General features: G+C 46.9%; 2 protein-coding genes across 2 annotated transcripts; one reads left to right on the forward strand and one right to left on the reverse strand.

Annotated features, from left to right (window-relative positions):
- The first annotated feature begins 789 nt into the window (after positions 1-789).
- Positions 790-20,151, forward strand: CIZ1 (CDKN1A interacting zinc finger protein 1). The gene is given in 17 exon segments (XM_063174813.1): positions 790-924; positions 927-989; positions 1,517-1,647; positions 3,518-3,633; positions 6,108-6,274; positions 7,255-7,390; positions 8,288-8,348; positions 11,124-11,203; positions 11,565-11,644; positions 12,583-12,765; positions 13,084-13,214; positions 13,629-13,713; positions 14,286-14,399; positions 14,726-14,905; positions 15,492-15,561; positions 16,646-16,767; positions 19,422-20,151. Coding segments are annotated over 17 exon segments (2,427 nt in total). The 5' UTR covers positions 790-804; the 3' UTR covers positions 20,010-20,151.
- On the reverse strand, positions 20,043-24,653 carry BBLN (bublin coiled coil protein). Its single transcript, XM_063174812.1, has 2 exons — positions 24,545-24,653; positions 20,043-21,623 (listed from the first exon to the last, which is right to left on the reverse strand). Exons 1-2 carry the CDS (start codon positions 24,630-24,632, stop codon positions 21,430-21,432), a joined length of 282 nt encoding a protein of 93 aa, XP_063030882.1. The 5' UTR covers positions 24,633-24,653; the 3' UTR covers positions 20,043-21,429.
- Between the last annotated feature and the right edge of the window lie 1,122 nt (positions 24,654-25,775).

Here is a 25,775-nt window from a genome sequence, read left to right on the forward strand (position 1 = left end):
ACAGGAGCAGAGGATGAACTATGCAAAATGATTTTTAAAAGACTCCATGCATGTTTTTTGTTCTGTGTGTGTGTTCCCTAGGATGACATTTAAGTTTCCATGCTTAGCAGGAAAGCATTTTCTGTGTGCAGACAGCCTTAAAGGGCTCTGGACATGAACATTGATTAGTATGGATAGTCATCTCCAAATCGATGATTGTAAAATCAGGATGGTATAAAAAGAACCAAAGGAAAAATCAACATATGCTGCTGCATTTAAAATTATTAATTATAACTGTATATCACCAGTAACTGTCTGTGTTCAGCCTACAATGCTTTCAGGTAAAAATCAATTCCAAGGACTTTATGAATCAAGTAGTCTTTACTGGCATGAATAAAAAGACTATAAAGTAAATTATTTCAGGGTGGATTCTCTGGAATAGCAAGGATCAGAAATGCATCTTGATCCTTCTGAGGTTTAGCATAAGAAGAAATGATAGTCACAGTATATTTTTATAGAGAGCCTGTGTGTACTGAAAGTGCTTAAAATTAATTTTGCTATGGAAAACAAGCTCTGCACGAAAGGTTTTGCTGCAAACCTACCCCCTGCCAAAAAAACCCAAACCAAGCAAACAAACAAACCAAAAAAAAAAAAAGGAGGGGGGGGGGACAGACCTGCTAGAGAAGTCATCTCAGTCTACAGTATAAAGCAATATTACAAAAGTCCCTGTTTGTTTTTTTCCAGGTTTTCATAATTGGCTTGCCAAGATGTGACCATAGCAAATGGCCAGAGGCTGCTTTGGGTTTTTTCCATCTTCTCGGTGAGATGGTTACCAAAGATTCCCCTGGACTATTTAAAAAAAAAACCCCAAAAACAACAAAGAGCAGAAAACCCACGCTGTTGGATGCCATCTGCTGCTCCTGTGCAGCAGTTTATTCCATTCCCTGCCCAGCCCTGGGCAGATGGTGTCCATTCCCTCCCAGCCCTCTCCAGGGACAGGGAACCTCAATGCCGCCTCTGCGCGGGGAATGAAGGATGGAGGTGCTGCGGGCTGGGGCGACCTGAGAGGAGGCTCCGGGGGTGATCCCCAGCCCCGCGGGGGCGGCCTTGTCCCGCAGCCCTGCCCAAGGAGCTGCCTCCCGCCTGGGCTGGGCCGGGCAGCGGGGCCGGGCAGGTGCTTGTTGTCCCCGGCGGGAAGATGGAGGCGGCGGGCGGGGAGCGGTGATCGCCGCGGGCTGCGCCGTGAGTGTCGGCGGGGCGAGGAGGCGAAGGGACGGGAAGCGGCTGTGGGTCCCGGCGCGGCCCCGCCGCGGGCAGGGGAGGGTGGGAGCGGGTTTTGGGAGGTGGGGTTTGGAAACCTCTTCCACAGGCTGCCGCTTGCGATGACCCCGGGGGGAAGGAGGAGGCGGCAGGGGGGGATCGGCTCAGTGAATGAATGGGCGGCAGCGGCGGCGGCTCCTTTGCTCAATGGCTGCTGGGCTGATACGCGCCAGCCCCGCAGCCGGTGCCTCCCTCGCCCTCCCGTATTTTGTCTCAGGCTCGCCTCGTTCGGGGCTCCCCAGACATGTTCAACCAGCAGCAGTTCCAGCAGCAGCTGCTGCAGCTCCAGCACCTCCTCCAGCAGCAGCAGCAGCACCATCACCACCCTCCGGCGCAGCAGGGAGGCCGGTAAGCGCCGCTACGCGAGGCCGGGGATCCGGGGCCTGTCCCGGGGGACCGCTCTCCTCCGCCTCCCCGCGCTCCGTCCGTGCTCGCCGCGGCGGGGCCGGTGCGGGGCTGCCCTCGCCTGGCGGGGAATGCGACAAAGGGAGCCGGGCGGGGGTTGGGGGGCGCGGGCCGCGATCGGGGCCGAGCCCGGTGGCACCGAGGGGGCCGGGGGTGTGGGAGGAAGGGCGGCGGCCCCTGTGGGGTCTTGCCGTGTCCGCTCAGCGCTCCGGGGATCCCTGTCCGCCCTCCGGGGCTGGAGTCCCCGAGAGCCCGGGGGTGACCCGGGCAGTCCGTGTGGGAGCGCTGGGTGGGTGGATGCTCCGAGCCCCTCAGGGCGGGCAGGGCAGCCGGGGCTCGGGGAAAACGCCTTTTCCTGCAGAAACGCAGCACTCAGCAGAGCCACCCTCAGCAGACACGAGCACTTTATTGTTTTATTGTTGAACTTAAAGTGTTTATTTATTTGCTTTCTCTGGCTGGGTCTGCTGCTGTGGGTGCGATGGTTGAACTTATTTCTGCAATGGCACCAGCTCTAAGGCTGAGCACGGTGGGACAGGGACGGAATGGAGAAAATTGTGTTTTGTTTGTGAAAGGAGAAAGAACATTTGCCAGAAAATAACCACGGTTTTCGTAAAAAATGCAAGATGTGAAACAACTTAAATAGGAGCAGTTGTCCCCGATGAACTGAGATCTGTAGAACCAGCACAAATTCTCCGAAATAATGCATTTATTTGCAGTTACTGTTATCTTTAAAGACTTATTCTTTGCAAATTCAAAGCAATGAGATTTGAATTTAGGAAGAAATTTAATTTGTTATTTAAGGAATTATTGTATTACTTTATCCTTATAAGGCATTTGTCTCTGAGGTAAGCGTGGGAAATTTTCTGTTTTACTCGAAATATGAACCTGCAAATCTTTTTACCATTTTTATATATTTTATGCTATAAAAAAAAGCTGCACTTAAAATGCCAGTAAGGGGCTGACTGCTAGATAGCACGGCTGCATCTTACACCTTTAAAAGTATGATTTTTGCGGTATAAATATCTCTGCTCAGAGACTGGAACAATCTAGAGCAGCAAATGTGAAGATGAGCTGCTGTGAATTCTGTTAAAGGGCTTGGGTTTTTTTGTCAGGGTGGATATTTCGATCCTGTTTGTACCTCTCTTCAGCTCTGTCAGATTCAGCTGTGTCAGCAGCGTGCATAGAGGTGGGCTTGACCTTGCAATCGCCTCAAGAAGTGCCTGCCAGTTTCCTCAGACTTTTCTCTCACGTCTGCTCCACCCTCCTTAGAACTGGAGAGTTCTTCTCCGCTGCTTCTTCCTCCTCGTGTTTTAAATATGAAGGCCGTGCTTTATTTTTCCATCTGGTTCTTGCAGTTAGGGGGCACCATTGACAGTTCTGACCTGTCTGGCTCCGTGTGGGAGGTGTTGATTTTGGGAAAACGAGCTCTAAGCTACTGCAAAAACTCCCTGTTTTTTAGAACTTTTTTGTTGTCGTGTTAAATGTAGCTGCTGATCTAGATCACTCATTTCTCCTGACGGGTGCTGCATAATTCTGTAGAACCGCAGTCAGCTCCTGGGCTTTTTTTATGCTGCTTGGGAGGCTCTATGTGGGCTTGGTGCTAAGGAGTTGTCTCTGACCTCAAATTCTTTGATAGACAATCTGTCAGCTTTGGAAATTCCAGGAGAGTGGAGGAAAGAGGATACAGTGCCAGTGCATGGTGTCTTTTCATGCGTGTATATCAGCCTTTCAGCTGTTTGCCCCTCTGTTTTATGCCTGGAATGGAAGGGTACAGTTTTTATTGGGTTCTCATGATTGATGCCTTCTTTTCCAGGGGTTTGCCGCCGCCGCAGCAGCAACAGATGCTGAGCTTACGGGCAACAAATCAGCCATCGCTGCTCAGTGCCAATCCTATGCTTCAGCGGGCCTTACTCATGCAGCAGATGCAAGGTACTGTCGTTAAGGGAAACGCTTACTTACTGGAGTTATTTAATCATCCTCTTGGACTGAAACCATACCATGGCTATTTCCTGCTGAACCAGTGCAGTTCTTGTGCTTGGCAGTTCTGTTTGTTGTCTTCTTTTTTTTTTTTTCTTCCATCTTCTCTTTAAATTAGTCCCTAGTCCTCAGAACAGAGGCTCTTCAGTTGTTGAAAATCACGTGTGCCCAGCTGTTCACAACGGGGAATAGCACTAGGAGGTATCAGGTTAGATACTGAATACATTCCTTCCCTTTTAGGTGTGATGGAGCAAGTATTTTTTCATCAATATATTTAGATCAGATACTGAGATTTTGATTGTTTGTCTTTCTTGGTTACAAGGTTAAGACCATTTATTTAATTATCTGTTACGTACACACTAACCTTGTTTGCAGTAGATTATTTTCTTTGTCCAAAGTTGGTGCAGTACAAACAAATATACAAACAGTATATTAAGGTAGAAGATGGTTTGGGTGTCAGTTATATTGTGAATTTTTGTTTCCCTGAAATGACTGTAATTTCTATGGTGGGCAATATCTCTCTGTCTTTCCATTATTGTGTTTTCACAAGTGGATTTTCCTTTTTTTTTTTTTTGTATTTTCAAAACAAATTATGAAGCTGCTTTAATAATAGAATTACTAATGTAAAGATAATAGGAATAAAGATATGTTTTTATTTTTTTGCTCATATCTTAACCTGACAGTTCTTTTCAACACAGAAAATCAGTACCTGAGATAGTTTTCAAGTGCCTAGTCTAGATTAATGCCTGCAATTTCTACCTTGCCTGTGAATCATGTCCAGATGTGAAGACAAAAGATTTATTCTGCATGTCGTTAACTCTCCTTTTGTTCTCTCTTGCCCATTTAATGAGAGGGCTCTCTAGTGACTCCAGTGGCTCTCCACAGATCTCTCTCAGGTTGAAGGGACAGTGACAGTGAGAGAGGACCAGCCATGCTCTGATGATTGGTGTACATGTATCAGGAAAAATTGTGACTCCAGCCTTCAGTCAGTCATGCTCCTTCTAGATATGTTTGCAGCTGACGTTTTTCCCTGAATCTTTTATTGAGGAGTTGTATTTAAATAGTGTGCCAAGGCCTTGGGGCTAATTAGATAGAGCAGGATAAGATATGTTAATGAGCACTTTACATGCACTTTATCTTAGTGTTGCTCCTCTTCACCTCTCCATGGAGTTGTGACTTCTGTTAGTCACCTACCTCAGGTAGCCACAGGTAACAAGGAATATGATTGCCAGTGTCCATGTGGCCCTTTTTAGGAATATGAATTTTTTGGCCATTCAGGTTTGGGTTACATGTAAGAATATCTGATGCTGTGCCATTTCTGTCCCTGGGAAGCATCAGCATAAATAATTCATTGGCTGTGTGTGGCTTCAGCAGTGGGAATAGGAAAAGATAAATACTTCAAATTGAAACAGATGTGTGGTTCTTTAATGTTGTCAAACTGAGAGCAGAAGATGATTTCTTCTGTTAGATTTGATTTTTTTTTTTAATATAGCTATGCCCTTTTACAGTAAGGGATTATATATGGGAAGTAATAATAGATTAGATTGCTTTTGAAGACAAACATAGGGAGTACTTGTTATTGTGTTGCTGGCTTTTAGGAGTGTAGCTTGGTTTTTCAGGTGTTGGGTGCCTGTTTCCAAACTTTGCTGCCCTGTTTTGACAGCTGCTAAAAGGCTGGAGTGTGCACTAATTCAAGTGAGAGAGAAAAAATGGCAATTTAAGTCCAGATTCCCTGAATGATGGATGGTTTCTGAGGGTACAGCTGAGGCATCCAGGCCCCTCCATTCCCTCACACCTGAAATGGGAGTGACAAGGACTGTCTTCAGAAGAAATTTTTGACACTTGGTTAATAGTCTGTGGATGCTGAACTGTTCAGAAAGCAGAGCATTATAATTGGAAATGGCAGAGTCTCAAGTGTCAGAGTTGAGGTTGACATCTTGAGCTTGCATGACAACCAGGTGGCAGAGAGGACTGTGGGATTTTTTTTTTAAAGTTTGGTGTTGTTTTAAATGAAATGCTTTTACTGGCTTGTTTTAAAGAGCTTCAAGCTATGGTGTGGGCAGTCAACTGCACAAATGTGGGGTGAATTTTCCTTTTTTACAGAGAATTTTTGTAAAACAAGACCTTGTTTGTTGCAAACACGAGTGCTAATGTGCTCAGATCAAATAATTGCTCTAACGATCTTTGCCTGGAGTGGCAATTATAATTAAATAGCCTGATCCATAGTAATGGTTGCTATCACATCAAATCATTCTGTGTGCTGAGGAGGGTAGAGACAGAGCATCTCTGCAGTGCCCAGTAAAGGACAGGGTCATGTGTAGAGGAGCCCTTCCCCTCCCCTTCCCCACCTGCTGCTTGTTCAGGTGGAAGATTTTCTCTCTCTTTGCACAGCACAGGGTGGTGAAACGCTGTGTTTGCATTTATAGGAAACCTGCGTGGATTTAACATGACAGCGCCAGCACTGCAGCAGTTCTTCCCTCAGGCTACAAGACATTCCCTCCTGGGACCGCCACCTGTTGGGGTCTCCTTGAAGCCGACTCGGCTGGGCTTCCCCAGCCTCCCATTCCAGCGGCAGAACCGGACCTTCCGCAAGGTGGGGCTGTGCATTCCAGCTGCTGGGGAGCTTTGTGCTCCTGTTACACTTGCAGTTGTTGTGTGTAGTAGGCGGAGTGCAAAAGAGAAGGGAGAGAGCCTTACAAAGAAGATAATGTTTTGCACCATGCTGCTGACACAGAAATGCAGAAATCATTCCATCCCAAAGGCTTTTGTGGTCCATATTTACATTTACAATGCAAAGGTTTCTTGTCATTACTTGCCCAAGAGAGAGAATTCCCCATGATAGAACTGTTTAAACCTGGGATATAAAAGGAGCCTTTGGAGGTATCACCTTAAAAGTAATTACAACAGAAGAAATCCTGGCTAAGTGCTTTGGTGTTCCATAGCAGTTTGTTATTCCCAGACAAGTTGCTCCTACTATGGACACTCTGCCTCTTTGGGCTGTTTCCCAGTTTTTAAGATCAGACTCATATTTTTCCTTGTGGATTTTTTAAAATCTACAGCTCTTGTTTTGTGAAAACCTTTCTCACTTTCCATAATTAAGACCTCTTTTGTATCCTGGAAATGGTTCTTGGGTTGACTGCTACTTGCCTCCTCTTAGATTAGCTTTGGCATATTTCATCCCATTCTGTCAAAAAGATGTGGTGGATAAGGTAAACTCGCACTCTTGGACTGTCCTCCAGAGTCAAAAGAAGGGGAATTATTTTGGACTATCCTTTTCCCTGCCCATGCACCTCTTGCCAGAGTTCCTCTAGCATGATCCTACCCTCTGCAAGCAGCTGAATTTCCTACAGCTGCTGCTTAAGCTCTGGGGACATGTCCTGGCTGCCTGTGGAACTGAAATACCTTGCTCTCTTTGAGCATGTAAGCTTGCCTTAGGTGGGGCAGTCCGTTGTGAGCCATCTATTCCTTTCCTTTATCACTGGAATTCTGTTCCTGCCCCACAGTAAAACTCTGGTGCTTTAGGCAGTGTGTGTTAAGGACTAAGAGAAGGCAGTGACTCTCTGCCCATTGCAGGACTTCCAGAGGGTTCCTGACAGGAAGCGGGAACTGGATCCTGGTTCTTCATCTCAGACACAAGGTGATGACAAAATGGAAATTCCAGAGGGAATGCAAGCAGGGGCAGAGCAGAACAATTCCTCACCATCCACAGGTAAGGGGGAGCCTGTAGTGAAACAACTGCTTGCAAATATGATAAACGTCTCTTGACTAGTCGTGCAGCAAAAACTGGAGATGATTTTAGGCTTAATCAGCTATGTTTCTCTCTAATTGTAAATAAACTGCTTGTGATAGCCCTCTGCTATATGCTTCATGTACCACTTTTACCTGATTTTTTTTTATGAGCCTCCTCCATTTCTCTTGCATGGATGCCTCTCAGAAGTCCCTTATGACACTGAGCTCTGTTTAAGATGGGGAGGGGAAGAAAACCAGTCTGAAATTAAAGCTTTCACATTGCCTTACCCATGCTGAAGTCAACATCTCATGCAGCCAAACACATCAAGCAGAACCAGTAACAATCAGCTAAGAAAAAGATGAGTTGAAAGTCCTGGTGCCCCACTTGTCAAAATAGAAACTGCTGACACTGAGTATCTTGATGTCACATACAACACAGATGTGGGAATGTCATTTCTGACTGAGGAGTGCACGATTTAAAACTGCAGGCTTTGATGAGGTTGTGACCAGGGAATCTGCAGCAGTGAAAACTGTCTTATTAACTGGTTGCTGTCAGTAGATGTGCCACCTTGGCTTATATTAATGTTCCCATGATCATGGCTCTTGTCACTTAGGTACAGGACTGAGACCCATTTACTAGATACAAACACATATTTCTTTTTATGATCAACACCTCATACAGTGACATTGCAATAAAGCTCAGATATTTGAGGTCATTATCTAACCTTGTCAGAGCAGCTCATAAATTCAGAATAAGCGAGTATTTAGTATTGTTTGCTCTAACAGAGCCTTATTGGCATTTGCCATTCAGATATGGAACACACCCAAGGTGGCATGGTCTCTTTTGCTAAGGAAGTCTCCTTCTGTGTTCCTGCAGAGCCAAGAACTCCAGCAGAGTCTGTATTGAACACTGAGCCTGCAGCGAAAAGACTGAAGAGGTATTTATTGAATGGGATATTGATATAGTTACTGAGTTTAGAATTGTCTAATTTTCTTTTCTGATAATTAGGGCTGTATACTCTATTGGCCTGTTGTCTAGCATGTAAGAGGTGTTTCACATGCTTGTGAACAGCTTGCTTCAGAAAATCTTGTGGTGCTTGCTGAGATACTGGGTGTTGTGGGGTCTCTGCTAGGGAGAGAATGAAAAATGAGAGATGCTCCTCCTCTAGATGTGCAACAAAGCTGAGTTTGCTCTTGTATTCTTCTGCTAGGATCCCTGTAAGAAGCATAGAGGTTCTTTTCTATTCTGGTGTATTTCTCTTCAGTTTCTTCCCTAAATGTCAAAAAAGAAATGAGCAGAAAGGGAAAGAAAGCCTTGGAATATATTAGGTTACAGTAGGTGTACAGGAGGGTAGTTTATTTTGAGAAATGATAAAGGGAAGGGAATCAATAGTATCCAAGCCTGTATCCATGAGCGTTGAGTTCTGCATCCTTTCTGCAAAGGTTGCCTTGCCAGTATCTCTGTCTGTTGGGTAAAAATAGACAAAGGCAATCCTATTATCCCCCAGGGATGCGCGGCAGGCTGGCCTTGGCAGGCCCATCCCGGCCTCCGAGGGTGCGGCAGGGACAGGCAGGGCTGCATTGCCATCTAGTGGGAAGGCACCTCGCGGAGTTCCCGCTGCCATCTGCACCGGGCTGCTCCTCTCCCAGAGCTGTCACCCTTGGCTGGTGTGGAGGGAGAAGAGGAAGGAGTGAATACAGATTTCTGTAGGCACTGACTTGAGAATTCTCCAGCATATGTTAACGGCGATGAGTCAGGACTCCTGGGCCCTCTTACCTTCCCTGACAGGCGTTCGCCGCCTGCTTTTGGACAAGTTTCCTCACCTCGCTGTTTCCCATCTGTAGATTACAGATTAATGGATAGCTTTAGGGGGAATATTCCAGGATTACATTATCAAGGTAATATCCAAACATCAAAGTAAAACATTAGAGAGTGGTAAATATTGTGTGCTCAGGGACTGTCTCGAGTTATGGACTCTGATTAGCAAGAAAGTGAATAAATTCAATTAAAGCTAGGTCGAATGCATTTGAGTGCATGCTTTGTTAATCTGTTTGCCAAAGCTAATTTAATTTTAATTACATTAATATTTAGCAGGGTATTAATCAAAGTCCTGTTACATGCACTGAAAACAAGAATCAAGTCTGAGGAATGACAGCTCTCACTGCAGCAAGCCAGCTATTAGGAAAATTTTTTCCTAAGCTGCAGTTAGGGACTGCCAGATTTGATGCATATATTATGGCTGGTATTTACCTAGAATAGATTATTCCTTAGCTTTTTTTTTTTTTAGTGTTTCTAGTATCTTCCAATGAACAGATGAAGGATCTGTGAAAAAAAAAATTCTGTTCTCAGACTGCCCTTCACAAATGGGAAGGGCATTCCCCCCATCTATGTCATAAAATTGTGTTTCATCCTTCATTGTTCCATTTCCCTTTAGCCAGAAATACCAGCCTCCTTCTTCATTTCAGGTTTTTCCCACTTCTGCCTTTGCTCCTATGTACCATCTGTACACCTGGAACAACATCCTCATTCCAGTGCAGAAAGCACTCATGATCTTCAAATCCTCCTTGAACACCCACTTCTAGCATGGCATGACAAGTATCTGTAGAATACCATTTTCTCTTTAAATCATGCTCGTGGTGGCTTTTGCTCCCTTAGATCGCTCCTTAGGTTTGCAGTTCAGGCTGCAAACCCTCGCCCAGAGTGCTGGCACCATCTGTGTGTGGTACCGTCAGCGTTGAGCCTGCTGGCAGCACCTGACAAATAATGTTAATGCCAGTCACTCTTGTTTAATTCGTGTTTGCAGTGCCCAAACCCTGCTGCATATTTATAGGTGTGTAACCCAGTTCCCTTATCAATCTGATAAATTATGCGGTGTGCGTGCGCGGCTAACGGGGCGCGCTACCTGCGCTATCCTCTGTCCTGCTTGTGCAGAAGGTGCTGCTCCCTCTTGGCACAAGGACACCAGCAGGTGGGAATTTGAGCCGCCCTCAGAGCAGACAGTCAAGTCATGGTGGCAAGTTAGTCCTGACAGAAAAATGGGGGATGTAGAAAGAGACTGCAGAGAACACTGTGTGCCCTCTGGAAGTCAGACATTTATTCTCAGTAGTCCCCTCAGGAGTGCTTTTCTCCTTAGCAGATCACCAAAAGCAAGGCCCTTTTGATTTGCATTTTGTAGAGTTTCACCTCCCCCACAAGCAGAGCTGTAGGGACTCTGAAATGAAACACGACTGGTATGAATAGAACAGGCAGCTGTGGTGAAATCCCTGTAAAGGAACCATGGAGAACTCCTTCAGTGCTAATAGGTCTCTTCTCTCATGTACAGAGCAGCCAGGAGCACTGTCCAGGTGTTGCAATTTCCCTACAGGTCACCAGTCATGACAGGAGAGAGCTCTCAGAGCTCTTACTGAGAATATTTCTTGTATGAACTTAATTCCCTTCAGGCTTCTTGCAGGAGAGGGCAGCTAACCAAAAAATCAGTTGTAGCTTTCTTGTCCAGATTATTGCTGTTTCTGAATCCGTTCTAGAACAGCCACTGTACATTATTTTATTTATTTCTGCCAAATTCTTGCCTGAAATACCACTTCCAGTAGCTTATTGATTTGTGTTTAGTGGAGAGTGTGGTAGGTTAGACCCCAGCCTGTGCCTTGGTGTGCCTTTTGAAACTCGTGTCTGTAACATGGCAATTAAGGTACTTTTCTTGATATCCTTGAAGTGGGACTGGCGAGTCTGCATTAGAGGATGCCACAGACAGCAAGAAAGCAGGAGTCTCATGCACCCATGTCCAAGCTGATGGTGAGTTGCTGAACCCTGTGATTTGAACTTTTAGGGCTCTCCTTGGTGGAACAACACCTGTAGGTCCCATGGATCTACAGAAATGTTCTTCCCCCAGTTGTATACAGGATGGGGAAAGCAGGATAAAATCTAGGAACCAAATACAAACTATGTCCCCTAATATCTGTTACCTACCAAAGGCAAATGATTGGATGTTTCTGTCTTAATTATTAAGGATAAGGAGAAAGGTTTGTGAACTGGCTTATGGCCAACAGTGCTGTGAGAAAAGCTCCCTGACTTCACTCACCTGCTGCTCTGTTTTTCCTGTCATTGCTATTTTGATTTAAGACTGCTAAAAGGTAAAAGGACTCTCCCTTCTTAGGTACAGACAATGCAAAGGAGTACCCAGCTGAAGATCTCTCCAGAGAGAGGAAATTCTCAGAGGAACCGAAGGCTCCTGAGGTGAGCAGACACCGCTCCATGCAGGGGTGGTGCAGAACATACAACCTCCCCCTCCATCCTGGAGAAGCCCGTTGCCACTGGGAACCAGCTGGCACCCACGTCTGGAGCTCTGTCTCCTGCTGTAAGCTGTTGTCCCTGGCAATAAGGCATAATATGTCTGCAATTAGTGCACAGTCTGCTCTGACTTGCTGCTTTTGTACCTCTGCTGGCCTGTTCCTCACCTACTGCTGCCTATGGATGGGGCATTCATTAAGATTTTTGTATTCAGCTGGAAAGATGGAAAGGTGAATTGAAAGAGTTACTTAAACTCTATGTGTGGAGGCCCATAGCTAAATACATCTTTCATATTGCTAAAGAGCAAGTGTAAAAAGATTCAGGTGGTGTTAAAAGATTCAACCTGAGAGTCTTTTGCATGAAATATGTGGCCCCCATGCTAGATGTTAAATCAGGACCTCAGACTGTGTAAAGCTGTGAGCAGACAAAGATTTAACCTCAGGTGTGAATCAGACTTGACAGTCTTCCATAATTGGAGACATTTATTGATGTGATCAAATGTATCATCCTGCCCATGTCTGAGTTCCTGACTCCATCAGGTGTTGTGCTGAGTAGGCTTTAGTTTTGCTGTGGAGAAAAAAGAGCTGATTGTGTCCCTTAGCAACAATTGTTTGTGGCTCCAGTCCCCAGAGACTGGATCATACAGTGGCTGCAGAGGTTGCAGAAACAACCATCTGTGCTAATAGGGCTGGTGCTACGACACAGGGATTGCTGATTTAGCAGCTTTGGGAGGAGTGTGTATGAGAGTCCTGATCAGCCTCCTGTGGGCTCAAGTTTATGTGCATTTTCCTAAAGGGTAAAGAGCTTGGGTGACATACAAAAAGCAGGTGTAATTTTTATTCTACTGAGGAATTGAACTTAATGTTGACTCCTTCTTTTGACAGGTGTTGAGCTCTGGAGGTTCACTGAAAGTGACTATTCAGCAGAGCAGTGAGAGCAGAGCTATCAGTACAACAGCTCTGAAACCAGGGCACTGGGCCTGCGACGTGGGCACAGCTGATCCCAACCCAGAATCCGTCCTTAAATTCTACTGTTACATCTGCAAGACCAATTGCTGCAGTCAGCAGGTAAAAATGCACAGGTCTGACAGGGTGGTCAAGAGATGGGAATTAGAGGGCTGATCTCTTGTTAGCAAGGGCTCATGTTTTAGGAGCAAGGAACATAAGAAATGATGACAAGTATGCAGATAAAATAAACCTCTCCTGAGAGCTGGCAAGCAAGCTGCTAGAGAGGGAATGTGGGCGGATCCACAGGCAGCCATGCTCTTAAGCTTTTATATTTCATTGTTAAACAGCAGTCAAAAGAAAGGAAAGCATAGCTCATACCTATTATTTTCTGTGTTTGGAATACATTTAAAAGGATTCTTCTCCTAACCTCTCTTTCAGAATTTCCAATCCCACATGGCTGGGATTCAGCACCAGCAGCGACTTGGGGAGATTCAGCACATGAGCAATGTTTGTTTTGTTTCACTACTGCCCATGGTGAAACAACAGAAGGTGCTAGCAGGAAAAGATGGGTAAGTGTTGGTCTGCAGTAGAAAATTGGATCTGAGTGTGGCGCTACATGGGTTCTAAAATTTTTCACTGCATCAGGGTGCCTCTCAGTTTAAGGTAAGGTACAAACCCCCTCTGGTTTCAAGGGCCTTAATCTCCTTCAGGCAACTTTCTATCTTGCTGAAGGATACCAGAGCTGACTTTGACCTGTGTAGTTCTTAATACAGTAGATTAAGTAGGAGACCTGTTTTATCTGGTGCATTTCTGTCAGCACAAGCTAAAGCAACCTGTAAGTGGGTGAGAAGTAGAGAAGATAAATTCGAGCCTGTAAAGATAGGAATTGTGAAGAAAACAATGCCAGGGACTGATTGCTACCTTTAGTATTCCATGGAGAATGAAAAAGGTGTGACTTCCAGCTCTATCTGTTGTCACTTCAGAGAGACCCAGCAGCGGTGGTGTAACACCTGCCAGGTGCATTTCACAGGGGACCTCATCAAACATCGCAGGACCCAGGAACACAAGGTAACAGCCATAGCATGGACTTCATTCTGCACTGACCTTTTGTCTGGGGATTAAATGGAAGTGTGTAGCACCTCCTGCTCCCCAAGCAGCAAAGGAGAAGTGACTGAAGTGGAGGGGTGCACAGTAAGTTCTGCCAGTAACTCTCTCCACAAGGGCACTACAGTGCTACCCCCTGCCTCTGGCATTGTTGGAGCTTCCAGTTGTCATGATGTGTCAGTATGGTTGACTTTTATTAAGAAATATGGCTTCGCATACTCACCTAATCAATTGAATGGAGGAGTTGGTGGGCAGCCTCTTCAAGGTAAACTTCAGGCAGGCCAGCATATTTGTTGACTTTTAGGGAAGAAGGGACAGAACACCTATTTTAAGACACGCTTATTTTGCTCTGCATGTTTTTCATCTTTTTGGTGGATAAGAGTTAGGGAGCCCTTTCTGCTGAAAAAACTATTTTTCTGTGTGGTCTCCCAGGATGCAGGGCTGACTTTGTTTCAAGATTCATCTGCATTCCTCCAAAGCAGTGCCTTTTGTGAAATGAAATTGTCCCTCTTACAGAATTGTCCCTCTTTCCTTAGCTGGCCAAACGCTCGCTTCGTCCTTTCTGCACTGTCTGCAGCCGCCACTTCAAGACCCCCCGCAAGTTTGTGGAGCATATGAAGTCCCCTGAGCACAAACAGAAAGCCAAAGAGGTAATACTGCCTGCATGGAGAGCTGTGCAGGTCTGGAGGCAGCTACACTGTAGAGCAGAATAACTTTCTGCTTTCCTAACTACTGGGGGGCTGAAAGGAAGATACGCACTTCTTCCAACCCTGTTTTAATTTTCATCTTTTGCTGAACTTCAGTTCTTAGTTGTGTGAAAAAGGGAGGTGTTGGATGTGTCTAGAAGTAATAGATCTTTATGTCCCTCTTTCAGTCCCTCCTGCTCATCACATACAATCTGTCCTGAGTCTGAGCTCTTCCTTGGTTAAATGGTGAGTGCAAAGTTGATCTGATCTTTCTTTTCTGTCCCTTACAGGTTAGGCTAGGAGAGAAGGAACTGGGGAGCCCAGAAGATTCAGAGGAGTTGATCACTGTGGATGCTGTTGGCTGTTTTGAAGATGATGATGAAGAAGAGGAGGAGGAGGAGGGAGGAGCTGGTGAGGAGGAAGACCATGATGATGTGCTGATGGACAGTGAGGATTCTGCTGCCAAACAGGTATGCTATGCAACAGGAGAAGGAATGACCTATCTGAGAATCTGCTGTGGGATCCTATGACTTAAGCTGGTTGAGCTCAGGCTTTCAAGAGTGTGCTCAGTCTTGCACAGCAGGAGGGTGGGACTGGAGCGTTCTTCAAGGGCACAGGGATGTGGAAGAGAATCAGGCACCATGTGTGGGATACATTCAGGTGTTTCTGCTGGGCTGTACAGCTTCTGGTGTCTTCAGATATTAACCTTGCTGAGGAGCACAAAGCAGTATTGACATAGTCTCTTTGAACAGCCCAGCAGTAGCTGGGTCTGATAGCAAATGTGTAGAGGTTTATCTTGACATTCCCAATAGAGAGCAGTTACAAAGAAGGAGGTACATGGCTAAGCTCCTTCGAGCTTGAAGTGCCAGGAGTGATTTTAGCCCTTGTAATGAAGTGGTCTGCTGACATTGGGGTTTGCATCTGCCCCTGATCGAAGGCTGTAACTCTGTCACTGGTATATAAATTTTCTGTTTTGCTCCCAAGCTTACCAGAAAAATGCAAGAGCCTGACAATTGCCATAGATACAGTAGGCACTAATGTTCTTTCGGTTTCCAGACTGGGCTGAAGGAAGTGTCTTTGGAGGATTACGAAGGAAGTGAGAAGTATTGTCCAGACACAGCCTATGGTAAGCAAGCAGAGTTAAGCACAAAGGGCCACAGAGCCTTCTCTGGCCACATGCTGTATTTGTAGGAGAGGATGGTCTCTACCTACTGTTATAATGACTTCTTGGGCCATGGTGCTCCAGCATCTGCATTGGACTGGTGCAGGTCACTGCTGCCTGGAGAAGAACCTCTCCTGAAAGCAGGATGTTTCTTTATTACTGTGTGATAAAACATGAGGATGTGATTGATGTTTGTCAACTGCCTTTTGCTTTGAAGAAGGATGAGAGCCAGATACATTTCTAAGGTAGGACACGGCAGGGCAGGAGTACTGAAGAAAGTAGGTAGCAAATGAGGGATGCTCTGGAAAGATGGAGTCGGAAAGCATATTGATTGGAATGCTTTCCAACAGAAATGCAGCTTGCAGAGAGATACTGAGCATCACTGACAGTATCAAACTCTCTGCTAGACCCAAACTGTGCATGTTTCCTCCGCTTCAGAACCCCCACGCTGTACCGAGCAGTTCCTCAGCCGTGCTGCTGGCCTGGTGGGCAGTGGCTCCTCCAGATGGCCCTGTGTGGTCCCCACCCTGTAAGCAACTGACTTCAAACCCCCTAAGGGCCACTGGTGTTTGAGGAGGGCAGCTCTGCAGAGGCTGTTTTGTGCCCAAGGAGAGCTCTGTTTACACGGATCTTCCATATCACTGTAACCTTCCACTATCGTGTGGCAGATGGAATAATGATTCATGCTGTGAATGTTCTCTGCGTGTTCCTCTTGCGCGCCTGCTGTCTTCTGCTTGGTTTGATCCCATTACATTAGATCACATGTTCTCTGTAGTTTTCCATTGTATTCTTTTCTCCCTTTTTCTCCCCTTAACGCTCTGTGTAGTTTCTTTGCTCTGGCAGCCAGATTTCTCTCTGAATATCAACCACAGCCATTCCATGGTAAGACGAGATATTCAGCCAGTCATCTTGCAAATCCCTGATTAACAGAAGCAAAGCTTTCCACCTCTCCTCCTTTACTCCCATCCCCCTTCTCTTTTAACATGCTTTCATTATTTGAGTTCCATTCAATGTGATCTGTGATTTCACTTCCCCTCCCGTTTCGCAGGCCTGGATTTTCTGGTCCCCGTCGCAGGTTACCTCTGCAGGCTGTGTCACAAATTCTACCATAGCGACTCCGCTGCCCGGCTCGCACACTGCAAGTCCCTGATGCATTTTGAGAACTTTCAGGTTAGACCCTTTGGCGATTGCATGGCCTGGCATTTGTTTCCCCCGTGCGTGTCTCTCCAGTGAATCCACCACGTTAGCTGTCTTGTCTCCAGCTCATTTCCATCATCCTTGGTGTCCATTATGCTGTAGCTTTCTCCTGGTGTGCTCTGTCTTTGTCTCCCTTGGCCCTTGTAGATCTAAAACCAGTTAAGTCCTGCTTCCCAGCTACTGCTGCTGTCATCTTTTTGCCTGTTTCTGGCTGGGAATCTTCCTCAGAGTGTCTGCTCTGTTTGCTGAACCTGTGGAGTCTGTCATTTAGCCTAGGCCTCTTCTCTGTTAGATTACAGGTTGGTCAAGGTGGGATTGAGCAGGAGAGAGAGGCTGTTCCTTGTAAAGAAAGCTGGTGCATATGCATCTCCAGGTCTGATACTGCAAGAACAGCTCCTTTAGCCAAAAGCGTGGGTGTGATTCATCCAGGAAGAGGCCTGGTAAAATCAGATACCTTAGAAATCTGAAAATTTAACATTACAGACTCTTTATGTGATAGAATCTACAAGCTGGTGAGAGTCCATTTGTCCCCAGGGTCAGCCTGCAAGAGGAAGTCTGTCTGTCTGTCTGTCTCTCTCTGTCTGCTGCCCTTTCCTAGAAACTCCTTAGCACAAAGCTCTGCAAACTGATGCTGTTCCTTTGCTTTTCTGGCTCCACCTAAAGAAGCCATATTGCCCCTCGCTGCTTTTGTATCTAAAGCTTTTCCTACTGGGCTGGCCTGGAATCTGCCTCCATTGTTCTGTCCTTGTTGACTTGCCAGGGGGTAAGGGGCCTGGATTAGTACTTTTAGAGGGTACACAAGACTTGCACTGTTTCTGCCCTGTCCCATGACCACTGCCTGGGCCCTCCTGTATGGGAGAGCTCAATTCCCTGTCCTTGGCAAGGAGGGAGGCTCCCACATCGACTTGGTCCTCTGCCTGCACCCACAAAAACTGCTGTGCTTCCCTACCACCTTTTAAATAGTGTTTAAAAAAAAAAACCCAAACACACATACATACACCCCTAACCCCCAAAACTTCATGGTTTTCTTCTAGTCTTCAGCCAGAAGAAACTATTCCCAGTCAGCCATCACTGCCTCCAGGAAGGGGTGGAGTGCTTTAGAATTCTGCCAGACTCAGAGCAGTGGATTTGGAATGGGAGGAGACCACAGCTGTTCCTTCATGGTTGCTCATCCTCTCCCACTCCTGCAGCTAGTCATCTCAGGAATGAAGGAATTGGACTTGCTGTTTTCTGGGCTTGTTTTAGATCAGGATAGAGTGAAACTGCAGCAGCAACCACTTATGTCACTCTTTTGGCCCACTTAGAGCTGAAATCAGATGCTCTTCAAATGCATGCCAGAATGACCTGGGGAGTTCATGAGAAGAGTCCAGACTTACATGTCTGCAGGCAGATAACTATTATTCTTGGCTGCCTGGGTGCCTTGGGGTTGTCACAGTCTGAGTTAAATCACTGCCAGTTGCTGGGGTATTCTCAGCAGAGGTTTTCAAAGCAGAGAATTGTGTGCTGTTGAGACAATTTACAGCATCACTCTGGACACCAGTTTGCATGCCTGGACCTGCTTAGGTTTGGGTACAGTATGGCTCAACTGATCCAATTCCAGTGTGATATGATATTCTTCATATCCCTCTGTGAGGACAGAGGAGGAACAAGCCTGCAGTGATAAACTGAATTACAATGTAAAGCTGCCTGTCAGATGTGCTGTAATTCCACATTGCAGACTGGTGAAAGGCATTGTGCTCGAAATTGTTTCCTTAATTTGTCAGGTATAATGCTAGTGCCAGTTCAAGGAACCCTTTAGCAGGCAGCTGAAAGGGAGTTGATTATGAAGGGAACTGCTGTGGGAAAGAGTGAACTTCAGTTTGTTCCTTTAGGTCACGTCTCTCTGGGCATTGAAGACTGGGTTCCTGCTATGTGTTAGCTAGCTACAGTGAGTTGTTTTCCTGAAATCCCGTCTAGAACATGCGTAGTAGCCATTTTAATCTCTTTACAGACCTCTACTGGTTCATCATGATAGTGAGTGCAAATGAGTCCTTTTATTGATGATATGCTTACCTTTACTCTGTGGAAAACCCCAGTGACTTGTAACGAGATATAATGGATATGATATCGTAGCCTTCCTGTCAACAGTTCCACTGACTGTGCAGATTATATCAACAGAGTGAAGAAATACAAAGCTTTCAGCTTAAGCCTTGCTTTGGCTGATAAACATTAAATCACAGCAGTAGCTGAAGGCTGTGCAGAGCCTCACATATCCGGGGTGTGTGTCCTGGCAGTAGCTGAAGCAGGAGCTGTCACTTGCACTGTTACATCTACAGAGTCCTGAGTCTGACTGACATTAACAGTTGCCAGATCGTGATTTCTGTCTCGGGAACCACAGGTCTGCCATGCACTCGCTCAGCATTAAGTAATGCGAGAGGGACTTCAGTTTTTAATAAACTTTTCCTCACAGGAGCTGACCCTTCTCTGTTGAGAGCCTCAGCAGCCAGGCCAGGAGCTGCTGAGATCACTTGTGCCCCTGCCACTCACCACTGTTTTTGTACAGGTGTTCCTGGACCAGCTGCTGCTTTGCTGCAGTGACAGGAGCTGAGCTGGGCTTCTCTCTCACGTTGGTTTGTTTGTATTTGCAGAGATACAAGGCAGCAAGGCATCGTGCCACAACTGCCTACCCCGAGGCTCCTTTGCATTCCCAGGGCTCCAGCTCCCAATTGCTGGATGATCCAAAACAGCCTCTTGCTACAACAGCACATACCAGCAAGAAGATGAATGATGATCATGGGATAGATAAGGAGGGCACAGAGCTGTCAGCCCTGCAAGAACAAACTTCAAGGTCTCTGGAGGGTAAGGGTGAGCTGGCCACCTCTAGGCCAGAGGGCAAGAGCCTGGCCAGTGTGACTGATGATGTGTGTGGTATCATGGTTGTAGAAGAAGAAAGTCTACAGGACAAGTCCACTGCCACTAGTGCCGACTGCCTGTTCTCTGAGGAGAGCCACACCGTAGGGGAGCCCCTGGGACGTGAGGAAGAAGCCAACACAGCCAGGCAGAGGGCAGGCACAGACGACCACCAGGATCCAGGGAGTGGAGGAGGCTTAGGACAGAAGGAGGCAGCAGATGCAGGCCAGGAGGCAGCAGCAGAGCTTTCCTCCCTCGCCAAAGGTGAGACGGGCGGTCTCACCTCTGCTGGGTGCAGACGCTCTTCCAGGCGCAAACCCAGATAGAGTGGCCTTAAAGGAGAGCCCTTTACAATATGATATTTGCTGGAAATGTTTATTTTCTGAGTCTTTTAATAGAGCAAAACCTTCAACTTTACTGCTGTTTTTATTTTAAGAATAAATAAGCCTGGCTTTAGCGTGTCTAATACAGGATAGTGTTGCTTATTACTTGTACAGTTGGGATACAGCAGTTATGTGGAAAGACTGAGGCTTGGATTGTTGAACCTGAAAGAAGATGGTAATGGGATTTCCATAGGGGACAAACTTCACAGAGTGATGGATGCAGATTTAAGAATTCTTTGTAGTTCCTCTCATTTCCTTTCCAGAGAAAATGTTTATCTCTTGAGAGACTCTGCTGAATTCTGCTTCTCAGAACACTTTCCTTTCTAAGATACACACTGTTGGACAAACAGTCTTGGACAAGTCCTAAGCTAGGCAAAAACATGCACCTTGGTCCTTTGTTAATACCACAAGGCTTAATTCAATCTGTTCTCATAGTGGAGACTCTCAGGAACAAAGTTTGTTTCAAACTGATTTTAATAAAGCAGATTTCTTTTAAATAACCTCTTTTAACTTTCCAAAAAACTCCTTTAACACTACATAAGTAGAACAGTAAGACTTGCTTCAAAAGTGCTGGCTCTAGGACATACTGACAGGATCACAAAGTACAGAGCAGACCTCTCGTGCCTTGTCAGAATGTGCAGGGAGGGTTCTACTCTCTGTTGCTGATGCTGTGGTGGGGCTCACCAGGCTGCTCTGCCTCTCCCCACACCTTGGTCCTTAATGGCAGCTGAAGGAGTGGGGCAGCTCCCAGTTACAATGGTCAGAAGCATCACCCTGGTAGCTTGTCTTATCTGCTTGGAATGGAGTGGAAGTGTCCAGTGATCTGGAACCATGTGCCAGTATTTCATACATCACAGTTAATGTGACTGAGGGAGAAGAAGCTGTAGCTTCAAGGCAGCAGCTGGCCTAGGCCCTCTTTCTCCAGGGCTGTCACCAGAGTTACACTTAGGGACAAGCCTGGAGTCAGAACAGCCCCTGCCAAAGGGGGTAAAGCCATAATACTCCTTGTTGGATTTAAGGAAAAGAGAGCAGAGATAATTTTTCCACTTTGTGAAGAGGGCCTGCCTGCAAACTACCTGCATGGGCTCAGGTTTCCTACAACCAGCTTTAACCAAGTGTGAGTGCCAGGCTTATGTTGGGGAGCAGAAAGAACCAGCTCTCCTACAGCCACCCTTGTGCTTCTGCACCTGTCTCACAGCTAAAGGAAAACAGAACGTGGAGATGAATGGCAGGATACAAACACAGAAAGGAACAAGTAACAGAACTGAGGCACCTCTGCTATTCAAGTTTTACATTAAATTGGTGACCAGTAACTGTCCCTTAGCAACAGCAGCTGAGTGTCAGTGTGTCAGCTGGTCAGACTCTAGGCAGGAGGCTGGGATCCCTGCACATCAGCTCCTGTGTTCAGCTGCTTGCTCTGCTGCTGGAACTCCAGCCGGGTCTGGCGGTTGGACTCCAGCAGTTCCTTCAAGCAGATGTGGAGGTGATCGTTCTTCTCCTCCAGGTGATCCAAGCAGGAGTTGATCTGGTCCAGCATGGAGTTTATTGCTGCATATTCTAAAAGCAAGGGAAATGAGAGACTGAACAATATAAGTACAAAGTCACTGCAGTCACAGCAGGCAGCGAGGGCTCTGGCAGAACATGCCCACAGCATTCTGGCTGTGCCTTATTTGCCCCTGGCTGGGTGAACTAAAATGCAACTGAATCCTGCATGTGCTCTGTTCTCTGATCAAACTAGGCCAATAGGAAGTTGGAACACTGGTAACAAGATCTAAGGCAAGGTACCTGGGCAGTCCAAAGCCATTGTGGGCACATCTCAGATCTCACACAAACAGCCAGCCACAGGCTGAGTGCTGACTGCAACAGTACCAGGTAAATCCCAAAGACAAGTCAGCCTTTTTAGCTGCCTTTGGAGTCACCTTTCCTGCTAGTACAGGCACTTTGTCAGCATGTTGTAGGGTTTGTTTTCTGTGAACTGTGTAAGGCTTCCAAGCTGGGATGTGCTTCACTCAGGCCTGGCTGGAGTCAGGCTGGCACAGCAGTGCAGCCATCGTGGCTGTGGCAGGAGCAGGGGATGAGCCCAAAGGTGCTGGTAGTGGCACCATTATTTCCACAGGAAGGTAAGTGTTGGGCACTGAGTTCAGCCACAGGATTTCCATGCTCTATTAAGGCTTTGGGTACTTCAGATTAAACCTAGACTCACTGCAGACAATCCTGGCAGTTGGTTCTCTAGGTACAGTTTCTTATTCACAGCATTGTTTCAAGTGCAGCAGTGTGCCTCAATACAATGGCATTTCACAGTGGTGTGTTTGAGCTCTGTTACCCAGCTGAAGAGTGCTGTGCTTCTGCAACTCTTGCTTTTGGATTGCTCCAAGCAATATTCACACAGTCCTGAAGAACAACAAAAACCCAAACTGAAAAAACAGACAAAATAAACTGCAGAGGTAATTCAGGACCCCTGGGGGGCTGCAGGGACCTCCCCCAGATGGAGCCAGTGCCATGTCCCTTTCTGAAGGCACACAGCTGGGTGAGTGCAGGGAGGCAGAGGTGGAGCTGTGACCTGTGGGCTGATGTTTGTGAGGATCAGGGGCTGCAGGACAGGGAAGGATGCCTGTGTGGGTGGGACAAGCCCAACCTCATGGGCTGGGGCTGGCTCCTCTCCACTCCTCTGAGCCCAGTGTGATACTCACAGTGCCTGGAACTGGGCTGAGCTGAACAACGTGGGGGGAGGAGGGAGGATGAGGATGTGCTCTGGGCACCCTAGGAGGCTCATCCCCTAGACCAGCTCTGCCCTTCTCAGCTGCCCCTTTGCCAGGTCCAGGCACTGCCATTTTCAGCAGCTTTAAAAGAACTGTGAATATTTAAACATTGAAGTCATTTGCATTATTAATAGCTAAGAAGTTTCATTATAAAAAAAATAATTATCCTCCTTTTCTTATAACCTTATAACTTTGGAGCTGTTCAGAGTGTTGCAGCCTTTAATTCTTTGGAGAATTGTGTAATGTTGCATTTGAGCTCATTAATAAAAGTTTGGCCTTGTAGGTATACATAGAGGTGGCACTATGAGCAATAGCACTTGATGATGTTCTTGCATTTAAAAATCAGTCCTACAAACACATGCTTTCCAAAAAGGTGGCAGGTACCAATATTTTTCAAACTATCAGCATTTTTCAAGGTATGTGAATTACAGCTTTTCAATTTGGTGCACCATATTCCAGTGAAGGGACATTCATCAGTTAGGCAAGAAGTTTGTAATCACAACAGAAGCTTAACTTTCTCCTTAATTTTCTCCATGCCTAAAACTGAAATGAAGGTTATATAATTTCTTCAGCTTTGGGAAATAAAAAAAAAAAATTACCCATTTAAAAATAAGTTGTAAAAACCTTTGATTGTTTTCCGTTAGTTGCAATCTTGGTGATTTTTGTGGAAATATAACCACATCCCTGTTGGAACCACTGAGCTGGAGCATGGCAATTGTATTAACTCCTCTACATTCTTACAAGCATACTTGACAAAAATCAGGTTTCCTACTTGAGGTGAAGGGAGAGATCCACAGCCTCAGCCCCACTAGACCAGGAAATAGCAGCAGCTCTTTAAGACCAGCACACAAAGCCCAGTTAATTACAAGCTGAACAACCCAATTATTTATGATGTAGATCCAATTTAGTGACTTTCTCCATCACATCCAATGTGTCTCTTAGCTCTTCAAAAATATGAAATACAAATCATTTTCATGATGCAAAGCAGTGAACACACTTGGGGTGTGATTGTCCTGTCACTGCAGCTACATCCCAGACACAACTCCTAAAATCACCTGGGTGGGTCACATCTGGGAGCAGAATGTTTTGGGAAACAGCAGAACCCAGCTCCACCTTTTTCAATAGAAGAGTAGCGAAGTGCTTACTCTGAAAGAATTCCAGTTTTGAGTGACCTCTACGTCCACATTACTGCTCTGCTGTAGTCTCACTTTCTCCTCGGGCTGGTTCTAACCGGACAGGGCAGTATCAGGACCGGCATACCCAAGGGCAAACCCAGGCACTGCGGAAATGCCCCGAAGTGGAAGTTGCCAAGCTGCATTAAATTCCCTTTCTCTGTGCATGACTACTTCTCCAGATCTGCCCACATGATCTGCCCTGTGGTTCCAGAACCTGAACATCCTCTTTCCTGACATCCGCACCCCGTACACCAACAAAAGCACAAAATAATTTTTTCACAGAAGAAAATATCCATCCCAGGGCAACACGTAGGAGCTCGGTGCCCCATGGCTGGGTGGGAATCAAACACTGCAGTCCCCCAGCCCCACTGCCCTGTAGCGGGTGCATCGCTGGCACTGGGCACCGCTCCGGCAGAACATCTGGGCACACCTGAGCACATCTGGGCACACCTGCGCTCTGCCACCCGCAGCCCAGGGCACCGGGCCAGGCCATCCTGCGCCACGGGTTCCCCTCCGAAATGGCGGCCCCGCTCTCCCCACGCACCTTCCTCTTCGAAGGTGTCCCCGCCCTCGTCGCCCTCGTCGCCGGTGCCGCCGCCCAACACGTGCGGGTCTCCGTTGGGCCCCGACATCCCGCCGCGCCCGCCCGCGCCTCGGCGCCGCCCGCACGGCGCGCCCGTGCACGCGCGGGGCCTCCAGCCAATGGGAGGGCAGGGCGCCTTGAGCGTCACGCGGGCCGGCGCTGCGGTGATCTCTGTGGTTAGCGCGGAGGGCGCGGGGCGCAGGCGCGCGGGCGGGCGCGACGAGCAGCGCCGGGCAGGGGCGGCCCCGGGGGTCAGCGCCACGTTCCCTGTTTCTCGGGGATTGTTCCCAAACGCGTGCCCAGCGCTAGGTTGTGTCCTTGCCCTCCCCAAGTGTCCTCAGGTCCTCACAGACTTCCCCGCTTAGGGGCCGTCATCAGCACTAGGTGCTTCATTCCCAACACAAGTGATGTTCCATATGAATAAATCTGCATTCTGTCCGTGCGGACCATCCCGTCCCGGCTAGGGCTTTGCTGCTCAACTCCCAACTCCAGCCCTGTCTCCAGCTCTGCTTCATCCACTAAGCGGCTTGAACCAGCCTCAGGTCACCTTCATACTGCTTCCCTAAACCAACAAGCACGATTCACTTTGCCCTTCCCTGTCTTTGGCCTGGTATCAGCCACGCCTAAGTCACCTTGAGCAGATCTCATCACTCTGTGGTGTTTTCATCCCTGGGGGAGAAGACACTGGGATGAAAATAACCCACAATTAGAGCATTGGTTCAAGCAGTGCTCCTGAGATCAGGGATTCTGTTATTAACTGGGTATTTGGGACAAAGACAGAAGAAAATGTCATGTCACCATTTATCACTGCAGCCACCCCTCCATTCTGTGAGTAATAACCCTGCTGCACTGCAAAGTCAGGCTCGTGTTGCACCTCAAATAGGGAAATTGAATATAAGTGTAATGAATGGATATAACCACATGTTAATAAAACAGATGAAGACTTTCAGTGTGGAGATGTGCACTTGCATTGTGAATATGTGCTGGTCAGACTCCACAGCCCCACAGGGCAGAAAACCACAGAATCCCAGAAGGGGTCAGGCTGGAAGGGATCACAGTGGATCATCTGGTTTCATCTTCCTGCTCAAGCAGGGTCACCCCAGCACACACTGCACAGGATTGTGTCCAGACAGTTCTGGAATATCCCCAGTGAGGAAGACTCCACACCCTCTCTGGGCAACCTGTTCAGGGC

Source organism: Melospiza melodia, chromosome 22, assembly GCF_035770615.1.
Source record: "Melospiza melodia melodia isolate bMelMel2 chromosome 22, bMelMel2.pri, whole genome shotgun sequence".
NCBI lineage: Eukaryota > Metazoa > Chordata > Aves > Passeriformes > Passerellidae > Melospiza > Melospiza melodia.

Excerpts from the sequence above, each read along its gene's own strand:
- BBLN (XM_063174812.1), bottom strand. The coding sequence starts at position 24,632 with ATGTCGGGGCCCAACGGAGACCCGCACGTGTTGGGCGGCGGCACCGGC. Across the intron at positions 21,624-24,544 it reads GGACACCTTCGAAGAGGAAG|AATATGCAGCAATAAACTCC; the intron begins GTGCGTGGGGAG and ends CCTTGCTTTTAG.